Here is a 25,846-nt window from a genome sequence, read left to right as displayed (position 1 = left end):
TTCCTCATACTCAATTAAAAAATGAAACCTTTCCATGGCAGTAATAGCAATGTAAATCCACTGGTAATCTTTAGAATCCCATTATAGTGCAGAAATGGAGTGCAGAAATAATTGAAAACATGTTTGCATTTCTTGTTTTTGTGTTTTGTGAAAGTGCACATCGAAACAAATATGCTGCAGTTGTATTTGATGTGCACTTCACTGGTTTATTACAATTAACACTTCATGTAGTTCAGTTTTGTTTTCGCTTTGGATTTGCTTATCGTAGATGTATAAATAAAAGGTTGCTCTTAAGTTATATGTACACTTTACATACATCACAAGGAATACAAAAATGGCTCGTTGTGCGATCGCTTTCACTTTGATTTTTTCCCAGGAGTTTGAATGTACAACCGTGGGAATTACTTAATACAAGGAAATATGGAAAGTAATGTGTTCGGCTTAGTAAAAAAGCTATAACGAGACGGAAAGGGGATCCTCAAAAGTAGTTTCGCTTTCGGCTCACAGTGGGATTTCACTGGCCAAAGTGGGGGTTGTAGGGAGCCTGCTTCTCATATCCGGCGGGCATAACACTGGGTCCTGGATTAGCCATGGCAATGTCATACGGCGGAGGATTCATGCTGGCAGCGCCGGCGCCAGGATACGGAGGATACGCCACGCCATGCGTTTGCATACTGCAATGGATAAAAGCATATCAATTAATATTTGCGTTTCGCTGGAGCTCCAGTTTCCACTTACCCGGGCATCGGCATTGGCATTTGCTGCTGGTTCTGTTGGGGCATCGGCATGGGCATCTGCACAGTCACGTTGCTGCGGGAAAAACAGGGACATTAGAATAGTTTCCGGGCCCACTCTACATCCGTACTTACCTGGTGGTCTGTGCGGGGTACGAGGTTGAAGTTACGTAGGCATTGCCCGCCGGATAGACCGGCGGAGGCAGCTGTGTGACCGGATATCCGCCGGGAGCCGTGTGCGTGGCGGAGGTCACCACCACGGGCGCTGCAAGGAGCCAGAGCGGAAAAAAGAAATTAGAAACGGAAAATAGCTGGGCCAATAATTCTGAATCATCGCCGACAGCGAATCGCAGATTCGATAAGCTCCCACTTTTGATTAAACTCATCAGTGTGGACAAAAATTCCCCTTTTCAGCACTCAAAAAAATTCAATATAGTAACTATCTATAATAATAAAGTCAAAATATTAATTAAAGTCATCATTAAAGTCAACCACACTTTAAATGAACATTACATATTTCTTTTTAATTTATTTTGTTTTTTTTTTGTGTAACATATGCGCATTTTTTGCTCTCCATGCATTTTATTTATAGAAACAGTTTATAGCAAGCCTATGTTGCGTTTGTATAGTTTTATTAAGTACTTTAATAAAACATATAAATATCACAAGCAGCTAAGAAGACAGCAAGTAATATTTAGGCAAATTACATACAAAAAAATTCTTGGCACCAATTGTTTTTACTGTTTTTGTCAATATTTGCAATGTTCAGTCTATGTAATTACCAGCGGTATCGCTGATTGTGTAGCCAACATTTCGCGCTGCTTTTTGCTTCCGTCTAATGCAAACCAAGATAGACGTAACGAAAAATATAGTAAAAGCTATAGATAATCCGACCCAGAACTCCCACATTCTCGATAAGTCAAGGGATTTTACTCGAACAAAAACACAATCGCTTTCCGGGCGAACACAGAACAGACTGCAAAGCCTATGTCTGACAAACCCGCTCACGCGGCCCATGTCTAATCAATGTCCGATTAAATGGCCAATACGATAAGCGGGTGGTGTACTCTCATTTTGGTTTGTTTATCACTGGTTTTTGGCAAGAGGAAACAGCTTCAAAGTTACATAAATCGTAAATAACACAGCCCGATCGCAGCCATTTACCCATGGATCTGAACTTCTTGACTATGCAAAAGAAGCATAGGCACATCAATGAAGCAATCGCTATGAAGATTGAGAATGCTATGATGGGAATAATAAAATTATTCATCGCGAATATTATTTAATACAAACTAAACTGGTGCTACAGCTTGAAGTTCTCGAATTCAACTGACTCATGGTAATATGGTTTTCTGTAAATGGGACATTTTGGGAAGCGATCGCCACAAAAGGGAGATCCCCGAAAAACACACCTGCGCCTTTGGTGAGCGCCGCTCTTCGTGTTCGACCGCGGGTCAGGAAAACCGCCGCGGAAGTCATGAAGAATACGGAGAAGGCGAAGAAAAGTATCCAGTAGATGCCCGAGTCATCCATGATTTTGATACTGACTGTATAAGCGGCGCACAAAGACTAAACAAAAGCGTGAAACTAACGCCGCCGGATTGGCAATCGAAAAAGTGCCCGTAATGGCCAAAGAAAAGGGCAATCGCTCTCATAAAGATAGCACTTATCAGTGATAACAACACTTTCAACCATTATCATAACTTACTTAAATCACCGAGACCCCGACGACGCTTCCAATATAGTGCAACCAGGCCGATCAACACCAAGATGAGTATTTTGAAGGTTATTCGCAAAACGGATATGAATACAATTGAGTGTGCAGGCGATTCCAGCCAGTAACTGTACTGCGTTTCGTTGTTCATTTCGAAAATATATTTATTAATTGTTTAGATATTGAAAGTCTTCCAGGTCTCGAGCAAGAGTAAAGGCATATATCACAGCAAGGACAACCAAAACCGTGAGGATACCCGCTTCGAATGCCAGAAATGTCCAGTTTATGTGGAGCCGCTGGGAAATGTCCTCAAACACATCCAATATGGTGGCATTCATCGTGAGGACCTGCGACCTAACTAAATGGATTTCATAATCATTTGCTGAATTACCCAGCACTTCGATATCCATGTACGTCAACACTCAATCGCTTTGTGTGACCATTATCCACTAATACCCAATTATTGATTTGCGTTTAGGCGTAAACGTACCATTTAGCAACACATTTGGAATTGGGATCCGAAATAGAAGGGAATCACTGCCGCTGTTATCAGCATATCAGTATATATTGCACAAATATAATAATAACACATAGTCATTACCCACTCCAAGCCAAGTCCTGTATCTGAATACCACAACTTGTCTTCTTGAAGTTTAAGATATTCGATAAAAAAATGTTTTAAAGTCGTTTTGGAGAGAAAATGAAATACCATACCAAATAAAGATTTCTTAAGAATGAGTCGGACTGCCTATAAAAAAGACTTCACATCCAGTTGATGACTTGAAGCAATTCGCACACAATCTACGATTTCTTTTAGACAATGACTTGAATATTTCAACCATAAATATAAGTGGCAGTGCAGATAGGAAGCAGAAGCTCTATACCGTGGGTAATACCCATGATCAAATATTTCTAATTTTACGTTAAATTGATTAAATTAAAAAACACATTCCATAGTATTACAGATTTACCCCTATTTATATGTAGCAATTGACCAAGAGTGAAAAAAGTGATTCAAAGTGTTAAAATGATTAACTGTCTTGCTATACAGAATAACATTCGCGATTTAATAAGTGAGTGTTTCTCTATAAAGCGGAAACTTACTGACACTGAATTGTAACAATAAAAAAAGGAAGTACCAGTTACAAGAACAATACTTTAATATTGGTTTTTAATTTGGAAACACTTTGACCAGACTGAAGTCCTCTTCATACAGACTTACAGACTGAGAAATCTAACTAAAACTGCAACTATTTGTGAGTGTTTATAGGTGCAGAAATAAAAAAAGTTGACTTATCGTACAGATAAGTTAAAAATGTCTCTTACCTTCCTTAGTACCTCTGCAACACCTTCTCCAAAAGTCATCGCATAAAAAAAAAAAACCATAAATGCAATTTTGCTAATCTTGTACATTACTAAGGGGTCATCTTTGGGTATCGATACATTTTCACCGAAGTTATGTGGCATTTTGTAATGCACCAAATGTAAATGTATCTAGTAAAAACGTTTGACTGCAACGAACTCAGAAAATGAACTGAACGAACTGATTTAAAATATGTGCCTAAGTTCAATTCTCCTTAGACTGACTCTTTGAGAAAAAATCAAAGCTTTTTGTTGTAAATGAAATAAAATTCCCTACACTCATAGAAAAAATTTTCTGCATTTTAGAAAATATCCCTAGATAAAAAAAGCCCTAAGACTAAAAACTTATAGAGTTTTTAGGGCGACTTTGGGTAAGTATTTTTTGAGTGTAGTAACAAAATACTATGACTCACTACACCAAATAAGAATAGAAAAAAAGGCACGTTGTTGTCATATTAGCCTTATTTTAGATTACTTAACCAAAAACACAGAAAACCCTAATATCCTGTTGGCTTTCCACAGTTAGCAAGTACTGCTAAGCTCTTTGTGTAATCTAACAAAATAACATTGTGCTCATTTGTGCAGCGTACTTTTAGGCTTAGCCAAAATATTACCAACTAGGAAAAACCAAAGAAAAATACCCAACAAGCCCTATCATATATTCGCGCGTTTGTCTTTCCGTTTACCTATAGTCTTTAATATGGGGACACCATAAAAGTTCTAAAATTAAATGATTTACAACCTAAAACCAGTACTTTGTTCAATCAGCAAAACAAATTTGTGTCTGATTTTGATATATGTATATCATGACATGATTAGGTATCAATATGTAAGTCAGAATGACACTCCAATTCTCAATAAAATAACTGGTAAATCATTTTTTATGAAGAGTATACGTGCTTTGTATATCTGTAAGTAGCCAGATAAGGACCATCCATTGGCGTAAATCTTCGGCCATACTTAAATAAAATCATGGAAAAAATCCATCTGAGCTACGCTTTGAAAAAGATGGCAATAATATTAATAATAATATTGTGGTGTTACGGCAATGTTAAATAAGAATAAAAATAAGTTTACAAAAAAAAAATTGATTTGTGGCGGGGCGAAAAGTTTTCTACAAGTCGATAGAAATATTTCTTAAGATCCAGCTTGGAAATCAACTGCAGAAACTTGGAAAGACGTCATCGTTTAGTTGATTTAATTATACAAACACGTTCCCCAGATTTACCTCTATTTACATGTGGCAATTGCCCAGGAGTGAACAAAGTGACTCAAAGTGGTTTTTGCGCTATAGAGTTAACTACACGAAACTTTTTACAATGAGTAATTGTCTTACTATATAGACATACTTTCGCCATTTATTAAGTGGGTGTCTCTTTTTAAAGCACTACAATATCTTAATAATGGATTACTAGCCATTACAGTTTTGAATTTCTTTTTCACTTTTTAATCGAAGGCATACACATATGGCTCCAACACAAAAGGTCAAAATAAAAACAGCAAACACTATGACCAGACTTAAGTCTTCTTTATATGAATTTGACTTGAACACATTCACAAAAAGAAAATTCATGATGGCACAGCGAACGCGATCTACAGACTAAGAAAGCTATCTGAAACTTAAATTATTTGTATGTGTGTTTATAGGTGCGGAATTAAGAGAAGTTCGCTTATCGTACAGATAAGTTAAAAATGTCTCGTACCTTTCTTAGTGCATTTGCAACACAATTTCCAAAAGCACGCGAATAGAATCCAAAAAATCATAAATGCAATTATGATAGTTCTTATAGTTCTTACTGGGATTTCTTTGGTAAGCGATTCATTTTCATCAAAGTTATGTGGCATTTTGTAATGCACCAAATGTATCTGTATATCTAGTAAACACGTTTGACTGCAACGAACTGAGTGAATGAACTGATCAAACTGATTTAAAACTTTTGCTTACACTCGGATCTCTTTAGACTGACTCTTTGAGAAAAATCGAAGCTTTTCGTTGTAAATAAAATGGAATTCCCCAGTATCAGCTTACTATGACTCACTACACCATTTCCCTAAGATTAGAAAAAAGTACAAATACAGAAGGGCATGTTGTCGGTATATTACGAGCCCCAACCACTATTAATTCGAACAGCATGTGATTTTTGCAGTGTGCACTGTTCAACACACGATAGTTTCGATACTATTACAGATAGCGTATGTCAATGTATTTTTTCTTAAAGAGAATTTTGTTCTCTTTACGATGATAAAAAAATATTTCTTGTATTTACAACAACAACAAAAATATGAGTACTTTATTCAAAACGTAGACTTAAGAGATAAGAAAAAATTGACCACTATTAATTCGAACGCTGCTTAATATAACAAATTAATATAAATTAAAATTGTGTAACGTCACCTTTGGCCTGTATTACACATTTAATACGTTTTGGCATTGATTTCAACAAATTTTGGCAATGTTCTCGAGAAATCGAGTCCCACATCTCTTGCAATTTTATTTTAAGGTCAGAAATGTTCCTTTGTGGCTCATTGCGAAGCTTTCTTTTCATTAGCCACCAAATATTTTCAATGGGGCTTAGATCAGGACTATTTGCTGGCCAATCTAAAACCTCCATTTGTTTATATTGAAGCCAATTTTTTGTTGTTTTGGCTGTGTGCGATGATGCTCCGTCCTGCTGAAAGGTGAATTCACCACAGTCTGCCAGTTTTGGTATTGATGGCAGCAAACTATCTTCCAAAATGATCGTCGCCAATCGTGACGTTACACAATTTTAATTTATATTAATTTGTTATATTAAGCAGCGTTCGAATTAATAGTGGTCAATTTTTTCTTATCTCTTAAGTCTACGTTTTGAATAAAGTACTCATATTTTTGTTGTTGTTGTAAATACAAGAAATATTTTTTTATCATCGTAAAGAGAACAAAATTCTCTTTAAGAAAAAATACATTGACATACGCTATCTGTAATAGTATCGAAACTATCGTGTGTTGAACATTGCACACTGCAAAAATCACATGCTGTTCGAATTAATAGTGGTTGGGGCTTGTATACTGATTTTCTGTTCTAAAATTACTTAACAAAAACAAGAATAGAGCAACCAAAGAACAGTTAGCTAATACTGCTAAACTCACATCATATTACAGACTAGCAAAACCAAAAGAAACAGACTAGTATTAGTCTATTATTAATCCCAATAAGTTGGGTGCGGGGTGCGGGGTATTGGGTGTTCGGTTGTTCGGTGTTGGGTGTTAAATTTATAAGACTAATAATTTTATAAGACTAAAACCAAACATTTTTCAAAAGTGTGGGTGTGGCAGCTTTGGCCGGTTTGTGGGCCTTTGAGTGGGCGTGACAACATGGGTAAACGTCTATGTCTCTGGAGTCTACATGCCGAATCTCAGCTTTCTAGCTTTTATAATAGTTCCTGAGAACGGACAGAGGGACATGGCCAGATTGATCCTGATCAAGAATATATATACTATATATGGTCAGAAACGCTTCCTTCTGTCTGTTACATCTTTTCAGCGAACCTAGTATACCCTTTTACTCTACAAGTAACGGGTATAATAAACTTCATTTTTCCAACTCGAGTACATACCCTGCTTAGATCTTCGACAAAGACAATCGAAAATGCAGTATAAAAGCACTAAAATCAAGAGAATTGCTATTAAAATAGCCAATGTAATTAGAGTCCAGATTTTCAGCATTTCAGCACTCAGCATTTTTTGTTTACTCAAAAATCACTTGTTATCCAAACGAAAGGAATTCAAACTAAAATGTTGAAAAATTCTATTACTCTTTAAATACACATACACAGTATATACACATTTTATATTGAAAATGTTATAACAGTGCAAAAAAAAAAAACAAAATCGTGCTATGTATAACCCACAAATTTTAAAGAAAGTTTGGAAAAAACCAAGCTTCAAAATTTGTGAAATGGCTGTTATCGGCCATACTTAAATCCAGATAGTACAAACATCCGAAACTTCCAACTGAATGAGCAACAACGATTATTCACTGTTTGAATCAGAACATTTATCTTAAATAGTAATATTTCGGAAATAAAATAATGGATAAAACACCACTTAGTTTTTTGGAGCTACGCTCTGAAAAAGAAGCTTATAATATTTTTTTGAGCATACCTAATAATATTGAAAACGACTCATTGCAGTCATCATTTTTTTAAACTTTCTCTAATTTATTAGGCAGTTGGTTTGGAAATATTGTGGTCTTACAGCAAATAATAATAAAAATATATTTCAAAAAAATGGAATGGACTGTTCTGCATCATTTTGGACAAAACAACACACACGAAATCTACACACGGAGCTTCGACATCTGAGCATTCGGAAAGACACAGGACAGCAAGAAAGGACTTCTGGATCGGTCTATACTAACTTGCTTCGATCACGCCCTTGTCCGCCAGCCGCTGTTTCCTTTTGCGGATCACCGTTCCTATTATTAGCGCCAGGAATCCGACGAGGATCACAGTGAACATGGAGCACAGGACGATGGTGGAGATCTCCAGATCCTTGTCGCCCGGAACATGCGGCATCTTACTTGAACTACTTCCACAACAACAAGAGTTTACTAACTAATAGATTCGATCGGTAGGCAGTCTTCAGGATTGTTTGATGGGTATTGAAACTACGCCACGGTAATGCGAAATTGCGATGCGTTCCCAGTGTTCATTGCGCAGACGTTGAACGATAATTGCGAACTGGACTCGATTCCTCGCCAGCTTTTGTAAGTTTCCGGGTGTGCATATCCCCACAGACCCGAAGTCATTTTAAAATGGTGGTTTGAAAGGCAAGATTAGATAAGCACCCATCGCAGTGTCGGTATTGACGCTCTGCCCGTTTAATCGTCTTAGGAAGGCCATATAGTCCTGATATCGGCGCCAAAAGCTAGCATAGAATAGGGGGAAAACCATACAAATTTCAAGTGGACATTATTTTTACAGCTTGAAACCTGCGTCAATAGTTAACATCAATCAATTGAGAAATTGGGTTTCCATTCTGAAATTTATTACTTCTGTGGGATCATCAACACGAAGCGATTACAATTGAACGATTCCCACAAATCTCTGATCTCCTCTGACGTCAGTGGTTATCAAATAATTGAATTACCCTTATCGAACGCTTATTATCTGGGATGGTAAACAATTCAGCTGTTGATGAAATTCACCGGTCAACAATTGGACCCAAGATCTTTCTGCAGAAACGAAGAAAGCTAAAGTCTGTCTCAAGTACAAGGACAATAATCATACTGTTGACAAAATGCTGATAAGCTTTTTATTTATCTTATTATTTTATTATCCTAAGCTTGCAACAGTATAGGTATTCTTGAGGTAATAGAGATCAGTGAAACAGAAGCTAGAGGTTTACAATTACAATCAAGTACTCCTGTGCACGTGTCAAATGTTTTTTATTACTAAAATATTTAAGTTTCTTTTCTTATAAATGAATCCCTTCATAACGTGCTAGGTACTGCGATTTTGGACTAGTAATTCCAAAAACATTGGATGGTGTCCACCACATTTAATTTTAATAAAATTGTATTATAGTTACTTTGGTTGTCCAAATCATTTAAACATACATTCTACAAAATATTCAAGTTAGGAAATTGGTCTGTCCATTTAAAAACTAAATTCTTGGCGTGTTGGGTCTTTGTGGGAGCATGGTCCCAACTATTTACGGTCATCTAATCAACACCCTATCGCCTAATTGAAACAACACTAAATATAATTTAATATGATTCTGCCGCAGGTAATAGGAAAAAACAAGACTTGACGTCAAACGTTTGCAAATATAAGATAATAAGATTGTCGAAAATGTTTAAAAGGCTACACGAGTCCGATTCGGTTTGATGAACAACATTGATGATTTGTAAATTAGGGTGATAATCAAAACGCTCGATGCAAATGGCGACTTGGATTTGAAGCACTTATAGGTACGATTAGATTTTGATAGCTCAACTGTCTGGAGCGATTCCCAGAATCGAAGATAGAACCATCGATCATCCCAGTTGTACTATTTAAAGGATTGCGCTCACCGGCTGTGACAACAGTTGCGGTGCCCATGCGAAGTTGGCGGGCTCGACGAACTCGTAAGAACACCAGTATTAAAATCACTATTAAGAGCACCATTGTAATGGGAAACCATATATCAAAGTAGATGTCTCCCATTGTTTAAAGATATGTACGTTTTCCAACGTGCCGTTCGGTCTAAAAGTTCGAGTTATACTGCATGAGGTACTTAGCTTTGGCATGGATACAATTGTCACTCGTGCTTATCTATAAAAATGTATCAATTCCTTATCAAAACGCTACTGAAGTGTTGTGACATTGGATAGCTAACTTTATAGCTAAATGCACGCAAAGTAAACCGAATCAATGGTGGAAAATGTTTAAAAATTGGGAAAATCTTGGCCAGACAGTGACAGACCATCCACTTATTTTTAGATAAGATACGATCATATAAATTAACGTAATTAAATAATTACTTCGGCCCTTGTCGATAAGGTAAGCTACGTTTATGGTTGAGCATAGTTCAATTTGTTTACGAATCGATGGAAGGCAAAAGCCACAAAACTGCAAAAGCTCTCTCTTCATTATTCAGATTTCTCCCTATATATGCATACATATACATATATAGACTGAATGGTATTAATATTATCACTTCTGAACACGAATAGGATTTCGTATAGTCTTACGCACAGGCCAACAGCTGAAATTCATGTTTTGAGCTGAACTCCAAATGTTTTGTTTTTTTTGCGTGTGAATGACTCATCAGGGGTTTATTTGATTAATGGATTTCAGGTTGCTACTTCTATATATATACAGTTACTCACTGGACAGAACGGCACCCTGGCGTTTGGTGGTGCAACAATACCCGCAGCAACTCATGATGAGGAAGGAGAGCAGGAAGAACATGAATATGCCCCAGAAATCCATGGCGAAATCGTCTATATCGTCAAATTCAAAGACTTCCACTGCGGAGGAACATAAAACGTTTAAAAATCACTATTCGTAGACGATAAGTCATCGTGCAATACTTACGTTTGACAAGGATTTAGCGGTAATTCCCCTTTACAAATATATTTAAGGTCGAAAATTCCACTTGTTGCAGTTATTGCACCAGAATGCACTGCCTTTGTATCGGATTTCTTCGCTTTTTGGCAGAACTCTTAATTCACTTAAATATCACTGAACTACTCTATCGGAAGGCCGTTATTGAAGCACGATTGGAATTAGCTATATCTTATCAGCGTTAATCTGAAAATAATATAATTTATCATGATAATAATGTTTGAAACGTTTTGAAGCACTGACTGCGTTAGCTGTGTTTAGTGAGCAATCGATACGAAGCGGGCGATAGCTAGCACACTCAACACAGCAATCGATACTATTGGAACTAAAAAATTAAGAATTAATACCCAATATGTGGTATAAATGTTTTTTTTTTTTATTTTATGCAAAGATTCCGTTAATGTCAGTAAACATATTTTATTTTTTTTATGAATTTTTGTTTTCAATATAAAATTTTGTGGTTACTTAAATATAGGGTTACAAACGATAGAATTAAAATAAGAAACATACAACAATGACTAAACAATACAATTTAAATAAATTTAAATGAATAAATAAACTTAATAATAAAAAAGGGTTCTAATAAAGGTGGAAATACTTTCCTACGTTTAAAAACTGAAAAATATAATATAATACACAAATAAAAACTTATTGAAAACTCAGAAAATGTATTACTTCTTCAAAATAGGTTCTTAGTCATCAAAATATATAAATATAGCTCAATAAATTATTAAAAACAGATTTAAATTCCTATGGCGCTCGTAAGCTATCGATAGTCAACACTCACGTTTAGTACTGCCTACCAGTACTACTCACATATACATACCTCTTTTGCCATTTTTATCATGGCGATTTCTTTTTGACATTTGACTACGACTGGGCGCACGTGTTTTCTGGCAAGGCTCTGTGCTAAATTATAGTAAAATCAAAGTGAGTATTGGAATGTGCGGCATTTGATTGACGTGTTACTGATGCAACCATTGTGTGTACTCCATTGAACAGATGAACCCGGAGAAGCTGAAGAAGTTGCAAGCGCAGGTGCGCATTGGCGGCAAGGGCACCCCCCGCCGCAAGAAGAAGATCGTCCACTCCACGCCCGCCACCGACGACAAGAAGCTGCAGTCGTCGCTCAAGAAGCTGTCGGTGAACACAATCCCCGGCATCGAGGAGGTGAACATCATCAAGAACGATGGCACCGTCATCCACTTCAACAATCCGAAGGCCCAGGCCTCGCTGCCGACGAACACGTTCGCCATCACAGGCCATGGCGAGAACAAGACGATCACCGAGATGGTGCCCGGCATCCTGACGCAACTGGGTCCCCAGGACATCAACCAGCTGAAGAAGCTGGCCACGGAGATTGCCAACAAGACCGGCGCCGGCGGCGCAGCCGGCTCTTCGGCCGCCGATGCCGGTGACGATGATGTGCCCGATCTGGTCGAGAACTTTGAGGAGGTGGCCATCGCCGGCACAAAGGAGGAGAAGTCCGGTGAGGTGGCGGCCTCCGCTTAGGCAGGTCCAACCCCGCCCGCCCGGGCAAATCACACCACACACACCGAAAACAAAAACATACATACAAAACATACGGGGCCAGGGAGCAAGACGAAGGGGCAGGCATACAGGACAGGACCCACACCCCAGATGCCGGAATTACACCTACCATTTAGCCATTCCGGTTTCAAATCGGAAACGGATCCACTCCGGACTGTTGATAGCGCTTCTGCCCTGGATGGGCCATCCTTCGTGCTCCCTTCAGCCACTTTTTTGGGGGTAATGCTACACACTATACTAAAATACAAAAATAAAGGCATCCGAGTGAGCGCTGAACAGAACACATAAGCATAATAACTATACTTAACATACTAAGGGAACCCTTCAATCTTAATCTAATAGTAATAGTTTGGAACCGAAAATTGTATTTTCCAAAGCGATTAAAGCACGTTTCCTTAACCAAAAAACCACAGTCCAAACAACACACACACATTCTAATTTTTGCCGCCCTCCCCCAAGAACAAAACATACAGATGTATCTATAGATATATGCGCTCTCGTAATACACTATATACTATATATATATGATACGGTTTTCGGAAGAATTGAGACGAGGTGATTAGGGGAACAACGCAGACACTCCAGAAGAATTCATTGCCAGGTCGCGAGGACAGAGAAATATATTTTTAGCACTAGCTCTTACCGATTTTCCCCAACTTCCGACTTTTCGATGTAACCCCCCCGCCTTCAAGAAATCCTCAAGTGAAAACGTAAACAAGCTGAGACCACAATTACGATTCGAGAACCATGTACCAAAATTGTTGAAAACACTTCTTATGATTTAGAAACTCTTGTTTTAGACCATCATACATGCATTACATTAAATGAGCTGTAAAAAACATACGACCATTCATATTTCCAGCACTTCTTTTAGTTTAATGCCTATTTTTTTCTGTGCTTGCATAATCGACATGTGTGTGAGTGGGCCTCTGTGTGTGTATGCATAGCAACGCTCTTGTGTGAGGTTTTCGAGGTGGTTGGAAAGGGGAGGTGCGGCGCAAAGCACGCGGCAGTCGAAAACTTGTTGACATTGGGAATAGTAAGTGAGTAAGTCTAAACTCCAGATGGTCAGAAGCCTCCTTCGAAGGAACTTTGACCCGTTCGCAACATCCGAATTATCTGGTCAAATTAAAAGGTGGAAAGCCATAGCATGCGGTACATGTACAAACAAATATATCTATATATATACATATGTATGGTTCGAAAATCTTCGAAATGAGTCACGTTTAAATTGGCTTAAAATTGAGATTAGGCCAGTTCAACCGGAATGTTTCTTGAAGTTTCTACTTATACTTCGTGTATGTGCATAAACAAGCGATTGCGGTGTCTTATCACATTTTGACGACCTATAACGTATTAAGGTTAGTACAAATGCTAGTATTTTTATCAGTTACGAGGTCGTATGGAGAAAAACAATCATTTGAATGTGGAAAATATGCCAATTTAATTGATGTTCATTAGGTGTTCAATTGAGTACTATTTTGATTTGTTGTCCATTTAAAATTGCCGGTTGGCCTGCCAACTCTTTTTATACACATACATGCATTTATAATACTTCGTTAATAAATGACTTATATGAATAAAAGCTTTAAAAAATATTTTTGATGTCAAAATAAAACCATATAGGCTAACGCTACGGAAATACTCAATTAAAATATTTTTTAAAATAAATTATAGGTACTCTTAACATATATTACAGTTTGAACTTGAAAAACAAAGCTTTAAATTTTCTATAGTTTTTAATAGCTCACACCACTGTAAGTGCCACTTATGTATGTAAGTATGTGCCAACGGTACAGAGTTGCCAGATGTAAGAGAAACAATGCCGCCACAAAATCAAAACAAATTAATTTTAATTTCGAACTTTATTTTAACCTACTCTATTCAAACAACATTAAACTAACTAAAGTGTGCGCATTTCCTTTTTACAAATGCTGCAAACAACCTTGCAAGGGACTCTACCAGAATCCGGAGTATCCACACGATGGAAAACCGGTGTTCCGCCTTCAGGAACAATCCTTTTCTGCGGACTCACACGGATATTGCTGGGCTTTCGCTCGCTTTCCACGCAGCAGCAGAGGAGGAAGCTCAGTGGCACTGCCTCGCCCTCTTCCAAAGTCTGGGGGAGATTTCGGTTTCGGGTTTCTGGCAGCAGAAGGCTAGCAAAACCTCCCAAGATCAGCAGAGCTCCCATCACAATTAGCGGAAGAACGAGCATTTGCTGACCCTGCAACGGGAAATGGGTGAATATTATGACAAACAGTAACCTCCTCAGTCGCACTCACCATATGATTGATCATGGGAATCACTATAGGTCCAACCATGGCTATCACCGAACTAAAGCTCATGCCCAGTCCCCGCACCACCGTGGGATACAGTTCGGATGCCAGGAGCGGCAAGACTACAAAGGACGAGCTAATGCCCATCTTGCCCACGCAGTAGAGTAGCAGTGTGATGTCTGGATACAGGAATGTGGCCACGCAGGCCACTCCGCCTACTAGCATCGAGATGAAGAGGATCCAGCGCCTTCCGAAATAACTCAACCCCGGCCAGAGTAGCAAATATGTTGGCAGTTCCACCGCCCCAGCCAGGAAGAAGTTCCAGATCTCATCGCCTCCGAGCGCAGGAGCATAGTAGCTCAGTCCCACATAGACACTTGTGTTGGCAAACCAGATAAGGGTGATGATTAGCGTCTTCCGACGCATATTGGGTCCCCGGAACAAGTCCAAGATTCCATAGTGGGTGGTCATTGAAGAATTCGTTTCCGCAGCCTTTGTGCTTACCAGTTTTCGCTGCAACCTTTCGACAAAATCCCTGTTTACGCGCACACCATTCACTCTAGCCATCACTTTGAGGATTTTCATCGCCCTCCTGGTTTTGCCCACGGCCATTAACCATCGTGGTGATTCCGGGAGCACGAAAAAGCAGGAGAAAAGCATCAGCAAGGGCATGGACACTGCCAAACTGAGTTCTCGCCAATCACGGACGATATAGATAACTCCGGCTAATACCACCAAGCCCAAAGAGTAGGCGATATTCGAGACGATGGTGCAAAAAACTCTTCTCTCCGGTCCCACCAGCTCAATGGCCAAAACATAGGGACTCGCCAGAATAGCTGGCACAGTCAGTCCCACCACAAAGCGCAGTCCCAACCAAGTGTAATAGTTCCAGGCAAAGGCACTGGCCGCACAGGCAGTGATCTCAAGCAGCAGATAGGCGTAGAAGGAAGGCCGCCTGCCCCACAGATCCACTAGATATCCAAACACATAGTTACCCAGCAATCCGCCAACACCGAAGATCACAAGCGCCAAAGTAACAAGGAAGCTGCGGTCGCACACCAAATTCCACTACAAGAAATAAGGGAAATAAGTCGAAGGCATAATATAAGTTTCCTGTAAATTATAAAAGCCTACCTCTTGAACCACCGTACTAGAGTATATGGATTTGTCGTAGTGCCAGCCATGTTGACATGGCATCACCTGCGCCGTATCCGTCTGCAACTTGAGCAAATCCTCAGCCTTTTGGCGAATCAAATCTGGAGGCGGGCGATACTCAAGATAGCGCACTATATCGGTATAATTTCGCGCGTACATGAAACACTCGGCATAGGCTCCATTGCGATTACGCGGAATGCTCAGGTTCTTAACAAGCTGCACGTAGTCCTGTGTCCAGGGCTCCAGCTCAGGAACCCGACAAAAGTGCTGAGGTGTGGCCGCTATGAACAACTGGCTAGAAAATAATCATGTTAGGTAATTACGAAAATTTACTGATGAAGTAAGGGTACGAGGCGCATTTGATTATTTTTAATTATATATTAAATTTCTGCACCCTTTTACAGAAAACCAAAATAGGATGACCAACCTATAGGCGTGGAAGGCACAGGGCAGCGCGGCGGGCAATAGAACGGAGCAGATTATGACCTTCTGGTAGAGCCCAAAGGAGCCCACCTCCCGCAGCACCTCGTCGAAATCCATGTCCGCCCGTTAGCCAGACGCTCGCGCAACTGACGATCGCGCCGATCACCTTGTCCACATCCAATCCAGTCCAGGAACTGGTGGCGCTGCAGGGGCTGATTGGACATAATTACATTATGGCCTCTCGTGCGCATTAATTAATTGGACACCGCGGTGTGGACAAGGTTCGAACTAGTTGAGCGCCCCAATCCCAGCCAAAATCCCAAGTCAAAGCGAGCACTCGACAACGTTGGATTAGTTAGTCGGCTTGTATTTCTTCGCGGCTAGGGTGGCACTGGGCGCATAAAATTAAGTTACATTTCTAAAACTCGAATAGAAGCTATGGGTCATAATGACCAGTCTAATTGCGAGACAATCCGATAATGGTCAGTATGTACATGAAGATGTTAATAATGTCCAGGTAGAGGTTTAGAGCGGCGAAGATGTATTCCTCGGGACTGATGGAGTACCTATGATTACCGCCCAACATCAACTGGGTATCGTACACCAAGTAAACGGAGAAGAGCAATGCTCCCAAGGAGGCATAGACCAGTCCGATCACCTTGCCCGGGATGAAAATAGCGATAATGCCAAAGATGATGAAGACCACAAGGCAGGACACCAACACTCCTCCGCACATCGTAAAATCGTACTTGGTCTGCAGGGCAAACAGGGTGAGTCCCAGGGCCACCGCAGCCGTAATTCCCACTGCCATCAAAACCTCATCCGCCTCATACTGTCCGGCGACCATTCCCAAAAGGAACGACTCCGCAACGGTGAACAGGAACAGGAATATGAAGTTGAGAGGCGTCTTACGGCGTACACTTTCGCAGCAGGCCATGCATATCATGGTCACGATAAGAACTGCCTGATTTTGAAAATTGCGGGTTATTGTTAATTAATTTATAACTTTAAACTTGTAAAAACTTACTAAGGCTATCCAAAACAGGGCCGGATTCTTTTGCACCCATTCCTGCGAAGCTTTCGAGAACGTAAATACACTAACAAAACCGAAAGTGATCAGCAATTGGCACTAAAAATATAACGATATCAAAGATTAGATGCAGGAAGTTAATAAGTTAAAAGCGATCGAAAGTAGACAAGTAGTAAATACAATAGATTTATTGTTTGGACGTTTTAATTTATACAGATGTTCCATGTTTTCATTTTCAGTATTAATATCAGCACTTACCATCAATATCAAGTAGACCTTTCGGATAAAACCCTTCCGAATGCTCTGGTCATCGAAGGCGAAGCTCTTGTCCGCTTCCGCATCTGTATATGCGCCAGTTTCATCGCCTGTGTGGTTGGAAGACAATTCAAGGAAGCAGGATAGTTAATACAATGACTAACCGTACTGAAAATGATCGTTGTTGCTCATGACCAAATCGCTATGACTAAACTTTTAGTCACTAAAGTAAAGGTGCTCTCTTTGGCTGACTGCCGGCAACGTGCGAGTGTTTCAGCTTAATGGAACCGAATCGCCCTTACTAGGTGTTCCCATATGTCAGTATGAGTTGAGATTAGCCGGTTACCGACTCTTATCAAAGCCCCACACTTCTACTCTAGATAAGATTTTTATATATTGATGTCGGTGAGTAACTGATATTGCCACCCACCATACAGTTTAAACACGATTGTTCACTCTCCCTTCGATTGGGTGAATCAGAGTATTTGGGCTCTTATCAGATGAAAATGCACCGAGAGAGATATATTTTGTAGCCTCTTGCAGAGAGAAAACGATGCAGTCAATAAGCTTTCTACAATAGCCAAATCGATTATCTAATCTAGAAAACCTTTCCGCAACCAATTTCGTTTGGTTCAGCCCCATCCGTGAGATACTTACCTTGCTGGTAGTGATACATTTTATAGCTACGCCCTGCTGGAATTCACACGAACTACTGAACAGGTGGCCGGGTCAAACGCATGTTATGGGGCCAACCCGAAATTTAAACACCCGGGGACTTCTTTCTGTGGTGGTGCAGATAACGAAGTAAACTTAAGCAATGATAAAGCAAGAAGGCAGACGATAATGGTCTGGAGTCTAAAAGTAATCCAACCAACGGCGTCGCTCTACCATTGCAGACTAAAGTTGCATCTGGTGGTGACTGGCTGGTTGAACTGGATGAACCACTGAGGGAAGCCCCACAATGCAGGGGTCTGTGGCTTTAATAAATAGATGCGCTTTATTGTTGACTTTAAACTCAGTGTCGCTGCAGGGATTACAATGTTCGGTACTTGATTCATAGTTGAAAAATCGGGATTCCTTGGTTAAGTTTTATGTTTTAACAACTGCAAGCAATCTTGCTTATTTGTATATTCTCACATAAATATGTTATTACGTAAATATTTATTGTTGTTTTCCGTATCTGAATGGCATATCATTTGGTATACATACATATATATAATTTTTTTTTAGATGAAAATTTGGAAACATTCACTTGGTTTGCATCTCAACTTAATAAAACATACATAACAAGTAAGTAGTTCATATAACTTTAGTTGCCATTTAGAACTAGAAGGAAACGGGAAATTGGCAAACACAGCAATTCTGAGCAATTCTTTAGTTGAAGTTTACCTCTACTGGGGAGCACACCGATGAGATTACGCGACAACGATATTCGTTTTAGGTTACAAAATAACCCGGCTAAACAGTAAAACATATTTGGAAATAGAGCGGAACTTAGTCGCGCGACGCGCCGATTATAGTCAGAATGTACATGAAGATATTGATGATGTCCAGGTAGAGGTTTAGTGCCGCAAAGATATACTCCTCGGGACTGATGGAGTATTTGTGCTCGCCGCCCATCATCAACTGTGTGTCGTAAATGAGGTAAACGGAGAAGAGTAGCGCTCCGATTGAGGCGTACACCAGCTTTATGATCGTTCCCTTTATGAAGATGGCCACAATGCCGAAAATGAGGAAAATCACCATGCAGGCGACCAAAATACCGCCCATCATTGTAAAATCGTACTTGGTCTGCCAGGCGAAGAGTGTTAGAGCCAGGCAAACCGCTGCTGTTAAGCCCACCGCCATGAGAACCTGGAAAAAGGTTTGGATTTATTTTACTATATATCGTACATAAATCGAAGTACTCACCTCTTTCGGAGCATATTTGGTTGCGGAAACTCCCATTAAGAACGACTGAGCTGCTGTAAACAGACCCAAGAATATAAAGTTAGTCGGGGTTTGGCGGCGAACACTTTCGCAGCAAGCCATAGACAGCATGGTTATTAGCATCACGCCGAGAGCAACCCAAAAGAGCCACATGTTTTTCCTAGCAAAGGTTTTAGTGCCCTCGTGAAATACAAACAGGGCCACAGCCCCAAAAGTGACGATAAGTTGTCCCTAAAGAAAATTAAATGATGATTTAGCATTAATGGGCATGCTTTATATGTGTCCTAAGTATTCTAAGCTCACCATCAGAATCAGGTACACCTTGCGTATGAATCCGCGCCGGATGCTTTGGTCGTCAAATGAGAAGTTCTTGGGCTGGCTCTCCGGATCATCGTAGACTCCGTAGCCGCCAGCAGATGGTGGTGGTTGAATGAATCCCGGCTGGGGAGCATAACCTCCTGGTGGAGGCCCCTGTCCGTAAGGTTGTGGATAGGGTTGGGCACCTCCTTGGGCATAGGGTGGGTAACCTTGCGGAGGTCCTTGAGGTGGATAACCGCCCTGAGGCGGATATCCACCATATCCTCCCTGAGGGGGATAACCGCCGCCATAGTTGTACTGCTGGTTGGGATCTGTGGAATAAGACATCTCGTTTTAGTTTGTTACTTAAAAACGAGCTTCCAACGTTCCGCTACAGCAATCTGTCTACCAAGAACTGTAAAATCTAAATGAAACGCTTCGCCATGACGAAGAGATGCGCATACCAAGAAACAATCTCGAGCAAATATGTACATACAACCATGATAAGAAGGGACAAGTACGATATGTTAAGAGAGAGAAGAAATGGAAATGAATGAGCTCTGGGAAATTACTGAGCATTCAACGGGTCGCCAAGCTCGGGGACGAACAAAAGCATGCGATCAGAAAACGGGTAAGCTTTAACACTCGCTTAGAAGTTAAGAAGATTGAACCTTGGTATTGGGGATACTGGGGAACACTTTGCCAGGACATTCTCGAGGGACTTCGCTCTAGGGATTTCTAATTCCGAAACCGCTGTGGAGTAAACTTAGATCCGAAAAAAAGAATCTGTTAGCACGGCTTGTCCTTATTCCACTCACCTTGCATTGCTTCGATGTTGTTTTACCTGCAAAGACAGATGATAAGCAATCATTAGCTAATTTAATTAGCGCCTAAGAAATGTGCACACTCTTTGCAACTTTAATTATCAATCCACTTTGCCACTAGAGTACTGCCTGAGTAACTTGGATACCGTTCTAATTGTTGTGGCCCCATGACGTGTGCCTCTCAAGCTTTCGAGTGTGGGTACTCCGGAAATGGCTAGGGCCATTTATGAACCTTACCTACACGTTGAACTGCGAGCTCAATCGCATTAACCTAGTCGTAGCTATTAAATTGGTTCAGCCGGAGCACCACCAACGTAAATAATACATACACAGCAGCTCGGTGTAGAAAAAGTGGTGACTCACTTTTGGAAATTGCCAGCTTCTCGAAATTACCGGGAAATCACACTATTACAATTTGCTTGGCGGTGACCTATTTCTTTGCTATTATTCAAATTATTCTCTTTGTATGACTTATTACCTCTGGATTACGTTGCAATTTGATCAAAACAAACAAATGAATTTTGTTTTTCTGAGTATTTGTTTTTTTCTATAAATTAACAGAGATGCGCCTGCTGACTTTTATCGAAACGCAGCTGTAACAATCGGTGGGAGTGGAACTTTTTCCTTTAGAAGGTGGCAAATTATAGACTTCATTAACATCGGCTTAAACTTTAATGCGTTTGAATTTTATTTGGCGAGTACCACACTGTCGTAAGCAACGTACATATTTATTGTAAAAAGTTACCAAAGAATAAATTTTAAATACAAACTTTTCATGAAATGATGGAATTCCTTTGGGCTTTTAAGCAACATTATGCATTTCCTACGAGTTTTCTATGCATATATCAATATTAGTTTAAAGGATTAGTTAACCGCAATTTAATTCTTAGGATGATATAACAAGTGACGTCACAAATTCAGAATGGTGCTTAATAAATACGCCACCCTAAGTACGCATGCAACCATCGATACCTATCGATAGGCGCCATAGAAATTCTCTAGACTGCACCGCGCTGCTGGCATGTGCAATAGTACACGACGCTCGTGAAATCAATTCGTTTGTGTATTAAAAGGGCAATATCTAGCTGGTAAGTCGAGTGCACTCGAATGCACAATTGAAACAACCGATAGGGGAAGAGACATCAAGTGAATGCCATCGGTAAATGATCGGATAAAAGACCGCAAAGTTTAGGTTATGTGCGAGCCGCTAGACAAAGAGTGTTTCTCAGTCCCCGGAAATATTTGTGGACATATGGCTATTGGAGGAGGAGATTGGGTCACTGAACTGCAGTCCGGAAGGCAATGTCACTAATTCGCAAATGGGGCACTTCATCCGCCAAGTGCTATTTATAAAACCATGACGCAACGCACACCATACTCCTCCTTTTTCGCCTGTTGCTCGCTTATCGAAACTGTGTGGTTTACGTTCTAGTTTTGTTACCCTCTTGTAAAATATACAACCCTTCCTTTCTTAAAGCCGTTTTTGTGCATTCCAAGATGGTCGAGGACAAAGAGAACGTGGCCAATGGGGAGCAGGTCTCCAAAAAGGGAGCTAAAAAGCTAGCCAAGGCCGCTAAGGTGAGAATCTTTGAATTGGGGACGTGGCGTGTTGTTATTTTTGAACCTCTGATAACAGCTCTAATCTCTTTCTGTACAGAAAGCCGAACAAAAAGCGGAGAATGCCTCCGCCGTGGCGGCTAATAATGCTGGCGGAGATTCTGCCGAGGATCACGCCGCCGGAAAATATGGCCTTTCCGAGATGATCCAATCGAAGGACAAGCGCAGTGAACGCAACTTTGTCCCAGTTTCGGAACTCAGCGGTCAGGTGGGCAAAGGACTCGTCTGGGTGCGAGGACGCGTCCACACGTCTCGAGCCAAGGGAAAGCAGTGCTTCCTCATCCTGCGTCAGCAGAGCAGCACGGTGCAGTGTATCCTGGCTGTCAATGATGTCATCTCCAAGCAGATGGTCAAATTCGCGGGAAAGTAAGTAATTATCTTTCCCAGTTATGATCAAGAGCCAGTTATCTTAAAAGCCCCAACCGAAAACAGAACTTCGATATCGAATCGGAATTGCGCAGGTCATATAGATATTTTCATCATACATTGATAAGATGATATCGTGAAATCAGTCGAAGGTTTATGGAACTTTTTTTGTTGGTTGAATATTTATTCACACATATCAAAGATGAACGTTATTATTTAAAGACGACTAAAACTCAAATCTTTTAATATTTTTCAGTATCCCCAAGGAGAGCATTATCGATATCCAGGCCAAGCCAGTGGCGGTGTCCAGCAAGATTGAATCCTGCACAGAGCAGTCGCTGGAATTGTCCGTCGAGCAGATATTCGTGATTTCCCAGGCCAAGGCTCAGTTGCCTTTGCAAATCGAGGATGCCTCGCGCCCCGAGAACGCCGATGATGCGGAAGGTCTGAATATTCGCGTGAACCAGGACACGCGTCTGGACAATCGCGTGCTTGACCTGAGGACTCCGGCTAATCAGGCCATTTTCCGACTGGAAGCGGGAGTATGTCGTCTGTTCCGCGATATTCTCACAGAGCAGGGCTTCACCGAGATTCACACGCCAAAGATAATTTCGGCGGCCAGTGAGGGAGGCGCCAACGTGTTCACCGTGAGCTACTTCAAGGATTCAGCCTATCTGGCGCAGTCGCCGCAGCTGTACAAGCAGATGGCCATCGCCGCCGACTTCGACAAGGTCTATACCGTAGGCGCCGTATTCCGTGCAGAGGATTCGAACACTCATCGACATTTGACCGAGTTCGTAGGCCTTGATCTGGAAATGGCCTTTAAGTACCACTACCACGAGGTGCTGCACACTATTGGAAACACGTTTACGGCCATTTTCAAGGGACTGCGTGACAAGTACTCTAAGGAGATCGAATCTGTAGGTCAGCAGTTTAAGGTGGAAGCCTTCAAGTTCCTGGAGCCACCACTTATCCTCCAGTTCGCCGATGGCGTGGCCATGTTGCGCGAAGCTGGTGTGGAGACGGGCGACGAGGAGGATCTGTCTACGCCTAACGAGAAGCTGTTGGGTCGCCTGGTCAAGGCTAAATACGACACTGACTTCTACATCCTTGACAAGTTCCCGTTGGCGATACGGCCCTTCTACACGATGCCTGATCCGAACAATCCTGTCTACTCCAACTCCTACGATATGTTCATGCGCGGCGAGGAGATCCTGTCCGGCGCGCAGCGTATTCACGATCCCGAGTACTTAATCGAGCGAGCCAAGCACCATGGCATTGGTGAGTACCTCCCACATATAATAAATAATTTTAAGTTTTAACTTAAGGTCAGCTTAGTCACAAGATCTCTTGGCAAACTATGATTGGATTGCAATAAGTTAAAAGTATATGTGTATCTCAAGTGCCAACTTATCTACTCTAAGAAAATGCCCACTTAATAGCGTGATACTAAATTATTGTTTGTTTTCTAGATACCTCCAAGATCGCGGCGTACATCGAGTCCTTCCGCTATGGATGTCCTCCACATGCTGGCGGTGGCATTGGAATGGAACGCGTGGTGATGTTGTATCTGGGATTGGACAACATTCGCAAGACTTCTATGTTCCCACGCGACCCCAAACGATTAACGCCTTAAACACGCCAAACTCGAGCAACTTACTCTTTAGATTTGAATCCAATTCGATGAAACAATTGTTTTACTTTCCCTGTGACTTTCCATGCATTCAGTTCTTTTTATTTTTACGCCAAACCCCTTTGTGTGTGTTTTATCTTTTTTTCTCAAGGCTAACATGCTGCGAAGTTGTTAAACAACGAGAAAAATGTACGGGAAGACTGCCTAGAGTCAAATTTATTTGGAAACTCGTAAAAAATAAATATTTGCGCGTATGTTTTGTACTTTAATAATTGCTTTTAATCTCTTGGTTGGCGATTTAGAAATTGGTCAAAAGGTAAAAGATTAACGTGTGAAGTAGGAATATACATTTTTAATATTTTTTGTTGCATAGTTTTAGGGTCTGTAAAAAGTATTAAGATTATAGTTTTGTAGTTTATTAAAATGTTTTTTGTCAATGAGATTGATAACTCATTATGTTATTGTTAAATGATTGAATTAATTAATGTTAAAAACATGTTAGTTCGATTAATTTGGTTCACTGCGTTTTACTAGGTTTTTTTTAATATAATTTTTTTAAGAATAATTCTAGTTCTATTAATTTTGTAGATAATATTTAATTCTCATATGTTTAGTTTTCAGCTCTTTTGTTTCCTGAAAATCAAGATTGAGAAAAGGGAAGCTATATTGTTTTGAAAGCAGACTACGAAAAAACTTTTATTATTTATAATTTAGACCTTACAAAGTAAGGTATTTCTATAAAATGATGTAGGGTCATTACGAACCTTTACATTTGCATTGACGACCATCTATAAGGCTGACTATCTTAAATACTTTGAGAATCCCTCAAATATTCCCCTCCTAAAGTCCCGTCGGCCATTTTTTTGTTACTGGCAAAGTTTTTCTTAAGTTGTTTTTCTGAATGAACTTTATTTCTTTTCTATTTCCTTCTTGATTTTAGTTTATTCACAACATTTTATAAGACCCTGCTAACGTCCAACGTAAAACACGTTTTGCATATAAAAAAAATCCCATATTTAGTAAGGACAAAGCGAAAAAGATAAATAACAAAATTATTTAGTTGTCACAAAAAAACATGTGATTTTTCCGGAATATGAAAATGGAAGAATGGAAGTGCAGATCCTCAGAGAGCCGTTCTTGAACTGTTTTCCATGCTAACACGATATCTTCTTTTGTGATATCAAGCACAGATTTTTCACCTTTATTACACGTTCCTATCGAAAATCTAACAATTAAAGGTGTAGTAGTCTTTCACTTTTTCGCATCCACACCATGTCAACACACAATCCGCGGCGAAATGAAGGCGAATGAACAGCACAATAAATTGTATTCATTTGCAATCAGATTATTATCAATACGGAAACTTCTCGGTTGAGGAGGGCTGGGTGACAGAAGGGCTGGGAAGGGGACTGGAAAACAAGGATTGCGGGGGCACTGCAAACACTGTTGACACAGTTGGCGCATACTTTTCATTGCGGAAAGGCAAGGCGAGGAACAAAAGGACGAAGTAGAAGGCTCCGGATGAATGCGAATTCCTTTCAATCTGTTTGTCGAACTTTAAAATCAGAGAGAAACAGCAGGAGTT

The 25,846-nt window shown here is 40.3% G+C and overlaps 6 protein-coding genes across 14 annotated transcripts; 2 read left to right on the top strand and 4 right to left on the bottom strand.

Annotated features, from left to right (window-relative positions):
* Window positions 1–128: 128 nt before the first annotated feature.
* Window positions 129–11,137, bottom strand: LOC120445558 (probable pathogenesis-related protein ARB_02861). Of its 6 annotated transcripts, XM_039626035.1 has the most exons (5): window positions 10,873–11,137; window positions 10,665–10,805; window positions 870–999; window positions 739–810; window positions 129–674 (listed from the first exon to the last, which is right to left on the bottom strand). In XM_039626035.1, the coding sequence occupies exons 2-5, from the start codon at window positions 10,765–10,767 to the stop codon at window positions 515–517; spliced, it is 465 nt and encodes a 154-aa protein (XP_039481969.1). In that variant the 5' UTR covers window positions 10,768–10,805; window positions 10,873–11,137; the 3' UTR covers window positions 129–514. The 6 variants fall into 6 exon arrangements, with proteins under 6 accessions (XP_039481969.1, XP_039481970.1, XP_039481966.1 ...); XM_039626036.1 differs by lacking the exons at window positions 10,665–10,805; window positions 10,873–11,137 and adding an exon at window positions 9,867–9,960; XM_039626032.2 differs by lacking the exons at window positions 10,665–10,805; window positions 10,873–11,137 and adding an exon at window positions 5,514–5,678.
* Window positions 11,138–11,675: 538 nt separating this feature from the next.
* Window positions 11,676–12,593, top strand: LOC120445997 (transcription factor BTF3 homolog 4). The gene is made up of 2 exons (XM_039626730.2): window positions 11,676–11,832; window positions 11,905–12,593. The coding sequence occupies exon 2, from the start codon at window positions 11,905–11,907 to the stop codon at window positions 12,412–12,414; it is 510 nt and encodes a 169-aa protein (XP_039482664.1). The 5' UTR covers window positions 11,676–11,832; the 3' UTR covers window positions 12,415–12,593.
* Window positions 12,594–14,276: 1,683 nt separating this feature from the next.
* On the bottom strand, window positions 14,277–16,507 carry LOC120445234 (beta-alanine transporter). Its single transcript, XM_039625494.1, has 4 exons — window positions 16,315–16,507; window positions 15,867–16,182; window positions 14,739–15,800; window positions 14,277–14,680 (listed from the first exon to the last, which is right to left on the bottom strand). Exons 1-4 carry the CDS (start codon window positions 16,425–16,427, stop codon window positions 14,357–14,359), a joined length of 1,815 nt encoding a protein of 604 aa, XP_039481428.1. The 5' UTR covers window positions 16,428–16,507; the 3' UTR covers window positions 14,277–14,356.
* A 149-nt stretch (window positions 16,508–16,656) lies between these two features.
* LOC120445236 (protein lifeguard 1) lies at window positions 16,657–18,484 on the bottom strand. Of its 2 annotated transcripts, none has more exons than XM_039625500.2 (4): window positions 18,253–18,484; window positions 17,599–17,705; window positions 17,338–17,439; window positions 16,657–17,274 (listed from the first exon to the last, which is right to left on the bottom strand). In XM_039625500.2, exons 1-4 carry the CDS (start codon window positions 18,269–18,271, stop codon window positions 16,768–16,770), a joined length of 735 nt encoding a protein of 244 aa, XP_039481434.1. In that variant the 5' UTR covers window positions 18,272–18,484; the 3' UTR covers window positions 16,657–16,767. The 2 variants fall into 2 exon arrangements, with proteins under 2 accessions (XP_039481434.1, XP_039481435.1); XM_039625501.1 differs by lacking the exon at window positions 18,253–18,484 and adding an exon at window positions 17,760–17,919 and having other exon boundaries at window positions 17,599–17,681.
* An 89-nt stretch (window positions 18,485–18,573) lies between these two features.
* Window positions 18,574–21,249, bottom strand: LOC120445235 (protein lifeguard 1). 3 transcript variants are annotated; one of them, XM_039625497.2, is made up of 5 exons: window positions 21,124–21,249; window positions 20,640–20,665; window positions 19,828–20,153; window positions 19,507–19,755; window positions 18,574–19,449 (listed from the first exon to the last, which is right to left on the bottom strand). In XM_039625497.2, exons 2-5 carry the CDS (start codon window positions 20,644–20,646, stop codon window positions 19,090–19,092), a joined length of 942 nt encoding a protein of 313 aa, XP_039481431.1. In that variant the 5' UTR covers window positions 20,647–20,665; window positions 21,124–21,249; the 3' UTR covers window positions 18,574–19,089. The 3 variants fall into 3 exon arrangements, with proteins under 3 accessions (XP_039481431.1, XP_039481429.1, XP_039481432.1); XM_039625495.2 differs by lacking the exon at window positions 20,640–20,665 and adding an exon at window positions 20,493–20,586 and having other exon boundaries at window positions 21,124–21,240; XM_039625498.2 differs by lacking the exon at window positions 21,124–21,249 and adding an exon at window positions 21,009–21,050.
* Window positions 21,250–21,611: 362 nt separating this feature from the next.
* Window positions 21,612–24,530, top strand: LOC120445367 (aspartate--tRNA ligase, cytoplasmic). The gene is made up of 5 exons (XM_039625740.1): window positions 21,612–21,733; window positions 22,123–22,223; window positions 22,303–22,628; window positions 22,885–23,909; window positions 24,101–24,530. The coding sequence occupies exons 2-5, from the start codon at window positions 22,143–22,145 to the stop codon at window positions 24,262–24,264; spliced, it is 1,596 nt and encodes a 531-aa protein (XP_039481674.1). The 5' UTR covers window positions 21,612–21,733; window positions 22,123–22,142; the 3' UTR covers window positions 24,265–24,530.
* Window positions 24,531–25,846: the final 1,316 nt, after the last annotated feature.

This window comes from Drosophila santomea, chromosome 2R (genome assembly GCF_016746245.2).
Source record: "Drosophila santomea strain STO CAGO 1482 chromosome 2R, Prin_Dsan_1.1, whole genome shotgun sequence".
NCBI classification, from domain to species: Eukaryota; Metazoa; Arthropoda; class Insecta; order Diptera; family Drosophilidae; genus Drosophila; species Drosophila santomea.
The sequence above is the reverse complement of the archived record's forward strand: the minus strand, read 5'-3'. Positions and strand labels throughout refer to the sequence as shown.